General features: G+C 34.2%; 1 protein-coding gene and 1 long non-coding RNA gene across 2 annotated transcripts; one reads left to right on the top strand and one right to left on the bottom strand.

Moving 5' to 3' along the window:
* Positions 1-408: 408 nt before the first annotated feature.
* Positions 409-1,127, bottom strand: LOC140823062 (uncharacterized). The gene is made up of 3 exons (XR_012116137.1): positions 1,061-1,127; positions 699-784; positions 409-541 (listed from the first exon to the last, which is right to left on the bottom strand). It is a non-coding gene; the product is annotated as an uncharacterized lncRNA (long non-coding RNA).
* A 983-nt stretch (positions 1,128-2,110) lies between these two features.
* LOC140824258 (uncharacterized) lies at positions 2,111-2,820 on the top strand. Its single transcript, XM_073185855.1, has 2 exons — positions 2,111-2,155; positions 2,233-2,820. The coding sequence occupies exons 1-2, from the start codon at positions 2,111-2,113 to the stop codon at positions 2,818-2,820; spliced, it is 633 nt and encodes a 210-aa protein (XP_073041956.1).
* The last annotated feature ends 8,853 nt before the right edge of the window (positions 2,821-11,673 follow it).

Here is an 11,673-nt window from a genome sequence, read left to right on the forward strand (position 1 = left end):
TCCAAACAAAATAAGTAGATCGGTGAAACTTTTATCACTCCAACTATATTTTGCCTTCATGTTAAATAATTTCACAACTGCAGATAACTTTGTGAATTTAGCAAATCCAGGATTTAAAGGTTTATCTGGATCTTCAAGTAGCTTATTGAATTGGCTTGGATTCTCAGCATAACTTTCATATACACAATGCACCATATCTATAGGTTCCTCACTAAATGATTTGTGTTCATCTTGTCCTACTCGATCATTATCATTCATTGAGTTCCCTTCGTAGATCTTTCCCCATGCCATATACATGTATGATATGTCAAATCCATACCATTACAATACAAATGTGCCCTGATAGTTTCAACAATTTTCTTCATTAGATTACCACATCTTGCACATGGACAAGGTATTGCATCAGAATGGGAAGCATTTTTTAGTGCAAACTGCAAGAAAGACTCTACTCCAACATCAAATTCATGTGATAGCCTATCTTTTGACATCCATTCTTTGTACATTGTTGGTACAACTACTCAGCTAACAATGAACCCAAACCCTTCAAAACAATTTTAAATAATATAAAAAAATCTTTTATTGATAGCCTATATTTTTAATATATATATATATATATATATATATATATATATATATATATATATATATATATACACACACATGTATACATAAATAGAAATCATGTAGCTACTCCTTACCCAAAGTAGGCTAGTAAGACTCTTGCAAACTTCCCAGATCAGCATACACCTAAAGGCGTTGGAAGTAGTTCACATTCCTGAAAGACCTGCAACAGGTACATTTTCTTGCAATTGTAAAACATTCTCTGCATCTAATCTACATTACACAAAAGAACCACATTAATCATTTCTACTTCAAATACAAATCATTTTCTTTCAATGACAAGCAACAACCACAAATAAAATAAGGTGCCCTGATGACAACATTTGTACTAACTTTACTTCGAGAAGTAAAAGGAAAATTACACACAGGTTACCAACCATTCAAAACTTTCAAGGAGGAACATAATTGATAATAAAATCAAGCATCAACATTGAATTACCTCATGGAAGTCCTTGAATTCCCTAGAATCCCCAAATGGATAGGCACCAACAAGCATTACATATAATGAGCCCGTTTGGTATAAGAAGCTACAATTAAAAAAGTACTTTTTTTAAAAAAAATGTTTTTTTAATTTTTAACTTGTTTGGGTGGGCTTCTAGTGCTTAAAAAAGCACTTATTTAAGTTGAAATTAGTGCTTTTTCAAAAGCCCTATTTTAGAGCTTTTTTCACTAGCTTTTTTAATAACCTTAAAAAAAACATCCACCAGTAGCCTCCTCTCAATCTTTTCTCCATTCTTCTACAAGGTACAATTTTTTTTTCCGTCGAGGTTTTTGTTCGTTCATTTTTTTCTGCTTTCTTTTTGCTGCAGAATCTACACTCCCTATTCATTTACGTCTGTTTACGTATTATGAATTAGATAATTATGTTACAATTTGGTCCATGATCCGATAAATCCAGGAAGTCAGGAAGGAGAAAGTATTTGCTTATTCCATTTATTTTTGCAACTACGTATATAATATTCATCAATTCTTGTGTATTACGTATATAATATTATATTAATTAAAATATGTTATATACCATAATATTACTGTAATATTATTTAATCCTTGTTTGTATTACTTTTTCATTATGATATTGTGAATTAGATAATATATTGTTTTTTAATGTTTTATTTTTTAATATAGAATATATTCGAAGTTAGCTCCTAAACAAGGATTATCAAATCCAAGTCAATTACCTAGATATAAGATTGAGACTGTTGAACCTGGATTTGTTGCTGATGGGAATAATAAGGCGGATTGGACTGATCAGAATACCGAAATATTTTTAAAAATTTGTGAGGAAGAAATTGAATCCAGCAACCAGCCTTCCAAACATTTAAACAAAACGGCGTACACAAATTTAGTTTCAAAATTCCATGAGAGAACGAGACTTTCTTTGAATCAAAAACAATTCATAAATAAATGAAATTTTATGAGAAAATATTTTGCACTGTGAGCACAACTTATTGGAAATAATGAGACTGGCCTTGGTTGGGATCATAACAAGATGACCGTGCAAGCTGATAATAGTTGGTGGGAGGATAAGATTAAGGTACATAATTTATATACTACATTTTAAATTTTTAATCAATTATTTTTATTTATTTTTTGTTATGTTGCAAATTACAGGAAAATCCCGAGTATACAAAGTTTAGATTGAGGGGACCCAAGTATTTAGATTTATTTGAAAATATATTTAAAGGTTCCATAGCAACTGGCTATGCTGCATTAGCACCATCAGAGAATCAACCAATTCATAATAATTTTAACGATGATACAAATGATTGGGATGTTCAGTTAGATGGAGAGTTTCAAAGTGATGTTTATATTAATGTTGAAAGCCAAGAATTTATGGAAAACTCAACAATGGGAGCTGACAACTCTATGCAGCAAAGAAAGAGAAAAAGAAGGGAGAGTGGGGAAAAAAGAGGTCCCATTGCCACTAGGTTTGCCGATCAACTTGATCGTGTCCTTCAAGAATTTGAGACTCAAAAGTCTATACACGAAACACCAAAAGATGATCCATGTAGCATTGAAAATTGTCTGGAGGTTCTTCGTAGTTTGCCTGGTATGGTGGTTGGCAGTAAGCAATTATTCATAGTTACTAGAGTTTTGGGTAAAAAGCATAATAGGCATACATTTATCGGATTGAAGGACTCGGAACTGCAGCTTGGTTGGGCAAAGACATTCACTAAAGATGATTTGAAGCGTTATTAACATGAGTTATGTTTTTAGGAAAAATACTTGAATAATGCACTTGTTTTTTTCTTTTATTGATTGATGAGTCAACTTTACTAAGTTGTATGTTTAAATTTTTAATGCAATAATTTAAAACTTTCAATGTTTATTGTTTTTTTATATATTTATCTTTATTCATATATTTTCACAGGATGTCTGCGAGTTCAGGCTCCACTATATCAGATAACTCTGTGGTGTTACGAAATATGTTTTGAAATATATTGTTAAAGAAAAATGTAGGACATCGTGGTTATCAGGGTCTCAATGGGAGGCAGAGATATTGAATGGTAATGAGACACGATGCTTTGAAATGTTTAGAATGAGGAAACATGTTTTTTATAAACTATGTGACGATCTACTCCAAAAATATAGCTTACAGCCAACAAAAAGAGTTGATATCTATGAAAAGGTGGGATTATTTTTGTACATGATGGGTCAACCTGTTTCAGTTAGAAATTTTCAAGAGCGTTTTCAACACTCGGGGGAAACTGTTTCAAGACAGTTTCACAGCGTTTTAGAGTCCATATGGAAGTTGTCGAGAGATATCATCAAACCTATCGATCTTAATTTTACAGATGTCCCTGAATATAGTAAGAATGACAAAAGATATTGGCCTTATTTTAAAGATTGTATAGGGGCTATTGATGGCACACATATATGCATTCGTGTTCCGCCTAGCAAGCAAATAGATTTCATTGGAAGAAAAGGGTATACTTCAACAAATGTTATGGCTGTATGCGACTTTGACATGTGCTTTACTTTTGTATGGGCTGGTTGGGAAGGTTCTGCTCATGATTCCAAAATTTTTAAAGAGGCTATGCGCAGAGAGAGATTGCATTTTCCACTCCCACCTGAAGGTTTGATATTAATATATCTTATATGTTTTTTTAAAATAATTGCTAGATAAATATTTACACTTTAACTCGTATTTTTTGCAGGTAAATATTATTTAGTTGATGCAGGTTATCCTACTTTCAAATGCTTTATGGGACCGTATAAAGATACTAGATATCATTTACCTTAATTTCGATTGGCTCCAAAGTTCAGATCAAAAAATGAAGTATTTAATTATCATCATTCCAGTTTAAGGACGGTTATTGAAAGAACATTTGGAGTGTGCAAAGCACGATGGAAGGTATTACAAAATATGCCCACATTTTGTTTAGATACTCAATTTAAAATTATAGTGGCATGTTTTGCTTTACACAATTTCATAAGGCGATACGATGTGGCTGGAGATATTCTTGAACAACTCGAAAATATTGATGATTTACAAGAAATCGAGCAAGATGGTGAAAATGTTTATGTCCATGACAGACAGAGACGGATCTACGCTAGGGCTATACTGGGCTGTAGCCCAGCCCATTTTTTTTTATTTAGCGACGGTTTTAGCGACGGTTTTTGATAACCGTCGTTACTTTTGCGACGGTTTTAGTAAACCTGTCGCCGATGTGGATCGGCGACAGTTTTATCAAAAACCGTCGCAATTATTAGCGACGGTTATTGCTAAAACCGTCGCTACATTATTAAAAATAAAAAAAGGTGGATCGGCGGTTTTAATTAGCGACGGTTTATTCAATAGAACATCATTACCACTTTGATGTTTATAATGCAGCAATAGATTTCATTTTGATGTAGTTAAATACTCGGTTCAATGAGTCATCGGTGAAACTTCTTTCTCTTAGTATAGCTTTAGATCCTAAAAATTCATTTGACTCATTTAACAGTGATGATATTTGCAAGCTTGCGAAGAAGTTTTATCCTGGAGATTTCATAGATCAAGAAATTGTTGTTTTGAAGTATGAATTGATACATTTATAAACTCGATGTGATGCAGAATTTAAAGGTTTCTACACTTGTTGAGTTGTGTCAGCAATTGACCGAGAGTGGACGGTCAAGTGTTTATGTTATGTTGACTAGATTGATTCATCTTGTTTTGACATTATCTGTGTCTACTGCCACTATTGAACGGGCTTTTTCAGCAATGAAGCATGTGAAGACGGCACTTCGCAATAAAATGGAGGATGACTTTCTTGCCGATTGTTTGACACTCTATATTGAACGAGATTTAGCTAAACATATTGATGTAAATTCTATTATTGATGAATTTTATGTTTTAAAATCCCGTAAGACACAACTTCGTTGAACGATATAATGTACTTTTTTTTTAATAATATATAACTTATCATATTGAGTTCAAGCCCACCCCAACTCTTATTCCTGGATCCGTCCCTGATGACAGAGGTACGAGATGGCAAGAGCCAACACAAGAAAATATTACGGAAATGAAAGAATTGAGAGATGGCATAAGAAATTCACTTCCAATACAAGGTCGAAATTGAACTATTAGTTTTTATTTAAATAAATTAAAGTAGAATGTAAACTTTAACCATTGTTATTAACAATTGTTTTTATGATTTTTAAGATTTCAATATTTTATTATTTCGGTATGGATTTAATTACATATATTTATACATCACACTTGTTAAGAAATCCGTTATAAAATATATATGTATATATATATATATATATATATATATATATTAATTAATGAGTTAAAAAAAACACTTTAATGATATGTATCCAAACACATTTATTAATTTAAAAAGTGTTTTTTATATATTCATCCAAACACAATATTAACACAACTTTTACATAAAAAAACACTTTTAAAAGCCAACTTAAAAAAGCACTTTTTTAATCAAAAAACTTTTGATACCAAACGGGCTCAATGTCACTCCGCTCATGTCGGCACCTAGAATAGACTACATTATTGACCTGACCATTCGGCCAACAAATGACATTTAATTCATTTACTTTGTTCAACTTTGAGCTCCTCGAACCCTTATTTTCTTTTAGGATTACTTTATTTCATTTTTATTTTTACATAAGTTTGTTTAATTGGGGAAGTAAACAGACTACTAAAATATTTTTGTTAAAAAATATATTGTCTAATTACATGAACTCCAACTAATATCCGAGATTTGGATCAGGTATACTCGCACAACGAATGTCAAAGTCCCGTTATTCACAAAGATGTTAAATCATCAAATATTCTTCTCACCAAAGAATTAGAACGTACAGGTACTCCGGCATAACTTGTGTAGAAAACTTTTCATTTTGGCAAAAACTTGTGTGAGACGGTCTCACGGGTCATATTTGTGAGACGGATCTCTCATTTGGATCACCCATGAAAAAGTATTACTTTTTATGCTAAAAGTACTATTTTTTATTGTGAAAATGAGTAGGGTTGACCCGTCTCACGGATTATGACCCGTGAGACGGTCTCACATGAGACTCACTCTTTCATTTTTACAAGTAATTAAAAAGTTAATTAGTGCCAATGAGATTTTTTACTGAAATTTATTACATCGGCATAACTTGGTGTAGATTTCTTACTGAAATTTGCTCTCTTTTTAAGTTTTTCTGAGCATTATACTAAACTGATTTTTCGCTTTTAGGCAAAACCCAAACTAGAAAATGGCGATTTCAACAGCATATTTGAGCCAAATTTGGCTGGCAATATAAATGAGATTCAAATGCAAAGAATGGCTCTGGCAGCAACCTTATGCCTAACTCAAGCAGCACGCCTGCGTCCCAAAATGTGTCAGGACATCAGGTATGGTACTCTTTGGCATCTCTACCATCAGGTGCAGATCCATTGGAGGGAAAACGCCCTCTTCAAATAATAAATTTTTTAATTCAATGTGCAGATTTTTTAAACTGTAAATCATTCTCAGAATCCATTTTATGTCTCCATGTTGCCGCCAGCACCAAAATTTTTGGATCCGCTGTTGGTTACCAGTCAATCTTAAGATTATTGTCCTTATTCTTTGTTGATTATTTCAGATACTAAAGATCCTCAAAGGAGAAGAAGAATGTATGAACGGGCTAAAACTGAACGATTTATTCAGAAAATCAATATGAACATGCTAAGACTTTATGAATCAACATATATGTGTATTTAATGTGAATGTATATACAATAACACAATTTAAGGAAAAAAAATTGATATTTTAAGAAACTGTTATTCCAGGGAGAAGAGCAAGGACGTGTGAGAAAGCTCATACAATGTACAAGATTCATACGCTTCAGGGAGAGCATATTATCGATAAAATAAAATTTTAAAAGCCTACTCATAACATAAATTCACACTCTTCGCCCTGTTCTTATCCAGTGCCAGATCCAGCAGCTACTTAAAACTACTATAATACATCTCAAACAACCTCAAATGACCCAAATAATCGAGTGAAATTCTTACCCAAACGGATGACAAATCGCACGCAGAATAGGATTAAGATTCACTACCTTGCCTTGCTCAAAACTCCCGATTAAAGTTGCAATCAATGTCGACCGGACCTGGGCTACCGTTGCGGGTCCTCGGTGACGGTGAACGAATGGGCAGCGGCTTTGATTCGGCTATGAAAAAAGAATGCGACGGGAGAGGGTTTGGTGTGTGTGTGTGTGTGTTGTAGCGACTTCGATATATCGATATGTTTTTATTATTAATTAAGTTTAAATTTAAATTGAGTGATGCGAGAAGTACTGTGTGGGGGATAAGTTGGGGTAATTGGTTTTTTTAACAACGGTTTTTTAAACATTGTTGTTAAATGATTTAAAGTGTTGCTTTGAAAGTTATTTTTTTAGTAATACAACAACGTTTTTTTAAACCGTTGTCTTAGGCTCTAAAAATGTACATAGACAACGATTTTATAAACCGTTGTCGTAGCTTCTAAAAAAACAGTTGTCTTTCACTGACGTTAATATACAATGGTTTTTAAAATCATTTTTGTAGCTACATAAAAACGTGCTCATAGAAAACGGTTTTTAATAAACGTTGTCGTAGTACTAAAAAACCCGCTCATAGAAAACGGTATAAAAACCGTTGTTTTTACCCATAAAAGACAACGATTTTAACAAAACCGTTGTCTTAGCTAAATAAAAAACCAGCACAAAGACAACGGTTTTGAAAACTGTTGTCTTTGTACCCAAAAAACACGCTCATAGACAACGGTTTACTAAAACAGTTGTTGTTGACCCATAAAAGACAACGGTTTCTAAATAACTGTTGTCTTTGACAAAGAAAAAATTCAAAAAGACAACGGTTTTTGTTAAAACCGTTGTTAAAAAGAAAAAGACAACATTTTCTGATAAAACTGTTGTCTTTTTAGTGTTGTAAAATGTTGAATTTCTTGTAGTGCTAGCTGCAATAGGGACGTGTTCATGGGTCCTAAGAGGGCTAATTCATGGTCCTAGATAGGTCAAGGGGTGGTTGTGCAAGGGCTAGGGCTGGAGCCGTGAGGTTGGGGTCGCGTTAGTTCATGCAGGTTTGGGGTTTAGGGATGTGCATGCTTGGTTCACTAGGTCTAGTCCAGTAGATTGCTAAGGGTTCAGTCATGGTCCTAGAAAGGTTGCATATGGTCTGGACTCTTCGGTTAAGGGCTAGGATCGAAGGGGGCTCATGGTTGGCTAAAACTAGGGTTTTCGAAACTAGGGCAGAAAGTTCAGTAGCCTTCTATGCTTTTTCGAATCTTCTAAACGGCTTGATTTGGGATTAAAAAGGGTTAGTTAGGTGATAATAAGCTATGGTAAAAGTTTGGTGATGTTTGGTTAAGTTTCAAGTCGATTCGAATTAAAACTGAGACGTAGGTTCAAGTTTTAAACTGAATTAGGAAATTATTCGAGGAGCTTAAGTTTGGTCTAAGAAATATTTATGGGCGTATTTAAGGTGTTATGATAAGTTTGGATAGATTTGGGCGTCGTTTTAAGGTCCAAGGTTAAATTGGAAGAGTTAGGGTTTCAGGAGCAAAACAGTCATTTTATACCTGAAAAATATTAGACGTCCTGGCAGTTCCCTAAAGGCTATAATGAATGTTAATATGGTTATTTTGAAAGATTATTGGATTTCATGATGAAAAACTTTAAATGTTAAAAGTCGTGTTTCATGCATGGTTGATAAATGTTATATGCATGAATTTTTATAAGTGATGGATATGATGAAAAGGGTTGAAGGATGTGACTTGATTGTGACTAATACGAATACGATTACAAAAGGGTATGATGATATGTAAGGCCAAGGCTCAGTTGATGGGAGATAGTGTCATTGACGTCCCTGCCACCTGGTACCATGGTTATATGTAAGATTGATCAATCGACAAACAAATGAAACGAAAGTTACAATTGATGATCTGAATTCAACAAAAAGGGAAACATATACATATATGATGAAAGGAAAGGATTTAAAGTTATGCATGTTAATGATAAAGCTATTTTATTGAAAAGTAATTTCACTGTTGCATCTGAATATATATGTACTACTTGTTGTCATGGTTAAAGTTTGCTGAATCAATAGACTCACTAGGTGTAAGGTCTAGGTAACTGGAGCTACATAACCTGATTGCAGGCAATCTCTGGTTTTACTAAAATATGTGTTTAATTAATTTAAAACATTAAATTATTGCATGGATATGTGCTTTATTTCATGATTTATTAAGATTTCATGTATTAGGGCTTTTAATAGTATTTCGCGCTCGAACGGGGAACGGAAACCAGTGAAAGTTAAGGAAAAAATTATTTTTATTAAATAATTATTTTTAATTATTTAATATATGGTGTAAATAAAGGTATTTTTGAAAATTGGTCTTGGTAGGGTATTTTTACTCATCGAGTCATATTTTAAACCGGTACGCAAATTTTAGCGAGCCGAGTTACTTTTATTAAAACCTACCTTCAAAACTTAAACCTATTCCTTACTAATTCAGCTTCCCCCTTCATAAACCTCTAGCAGCCTCCTTCGAATTTCAGCAGCTCTCCCCCTTATGTTTTCTAAATGTTTTTGCAAAACACTCCTTCCCCGTCTCTCCGCAAGTTCTACACGTATATCTCAAAGATTTCAAGTGTAATAACGCAAAGACGAGCTTATATCTCATTTTTCTCATTATTCACATCAATATATGTTGGTTTGTAAGTTTTTGCATGAGAAAATCTTAGTCGTATCATGTTCTGTACGTTTTAATCGATTTTGACATTAAATATGCCTACCCTTTTTATGTAACTCACATTTTCATGGTTCTTGTGCAAGGGGCTGTTAGGGATAGGTTTTAAAGTGTTGTACAAGTGAAGGGCTAAGGCGTCAAGGTGCTGGAGTCGGGGTGTGATCGAGTTTGGTTGAGGGAAGATTGGGTCAAGGGCATAGGTTTATGCATGGGGCTAGATTGGGAACTGGGAAGGGAATCGGCTATAGAGGAGTCAATCCAAGCTACGGTGCAGTGCCTAAGGTGGGTCTATGACATGGTCTAGGAGGGCTCAACCACGGCTGGTCACACTCTAGTAGCCGATCGTAGAGCAAGGGGCGAGTAGGGAAGGGAGTTGGCTTGTTTTTCGAGCGAAACACATAGGTCTGAATGCATGGACAGTAAGCTTGATTAGGTTTAGTGCAGTAAAGATTCCACCGCCTGATATCGGTCCTAGGTAATGTTGGTTCAAGTCTGGTTCAATTTGGTTAGGTCTAGGATCAAAAATTCGAGGGCTTAGCGCATTAGGGTTTGTAGGTTGCAAATGGTAGAAAATTCCAGCAAGGGGCAGCCGTGCTTACGGGGATCAAAAGGGCTGGAATTGAGTTTTTTAGGGGCTGGTAGGGTGTGATTAAGTTGTGATAAAAATTAGGGAAATTTTCTTTGAGTTTTGGGCTTATTCGGGATCAAAACGGGCTTAAGGTTACGTCTAGGAATTGATTTTAATTATGTTTTGAGATGTTTTAAGGAGTTTGGTTCGCTTCGGGTCGAAACTTTGAGGTCTAGGGGTAAAATGGTCAATTAGGGTTTCCAGGGACAAAATGATCATTTTGCATGCATGTCGAGTTAGCCTTCCTGGCAGCGCCCTGATCACAAATTAACATGTTTTAAATTTATATGTTATTATGAACATGAATTTTTATGAAAATACAAAAAATACGTTGCATGCTTGGTTTTAAGAAAATGTACGTATATGCATGATTTTTATAAGTGAGGAGTACGATGACATGTTGGAAGAAGGGAGTTGGTTGCGACTAATACGAATACAAACACAAACACGACCACGAACATGCAAGACCAAGGTTCAGTGGATGGGTAATATTGTCGCTGATGTCCCCGTCACCGGTACCGCGATTATACGTAGACAGATCCATCGACTAGAGCTGATACAAAAGTCACAACTAATAAACGAATTCAAATAAAGAAAAATTGAACATGTATATGTTCATATGATGCGATATGGACATCTTTATGCTTTGTCATGACATGTTTTTTCTTACGCTTTTGAGATCATGAAATGCATTTTAATTACAATACTTTTTACGGTTGCATGTTATGTATATATACTTGCTACTACGATTCAAGCATGTTGAGTCTTTAGACTCACTAGATGTGATTGATGCAGGTGAGAATGATGATGTGGAGATTGGAGGCGCCGAAGACTGGGTAGGCGAAGTTGGATGTGAGCACGCTAACCCAAGGACCATATTTTTTTCGCACATTATATTTATGAGTTAGGAGTAAACATGGATATTTTTTTACACTATCTCATATTTGAATTATTTTAAATATCAGTCTAGGGTTTGATGTTGATATATTCTTTTTAATTGCATTATTTTTTTTACTAGTATTTGAATACTTCTATTTTAAAACGTGTGTTTGACAGCTGTTATCGCATGCATGCGCTTAAATGTAATTTTCAAAAAACGGTTTAAAAAAATTTTCTAGTAGTAATTTAGTAGCACGAGTCATTTCACTAGGTGTGAATTTTGCAGTGAGGATGTTTATGATGATATGGGAGGACTTGATGGTTGAACTA

This window comes from Primulina eburnea, chromosome 2 (genome assembly GCF_022965805.1).
Source record: "Primulina eburnea isolate SZY01 chromosome 2, ASM2296580v1, whole genome shotgun sequence".
NCBI classification, from domain to species: domain Eukaryota; kingdom Viridiplantae; phylum Streptophyta; class Magnoliopsida; order Lamiales; family Gesneriaceae; genus Primulina; species Primulina eburnea.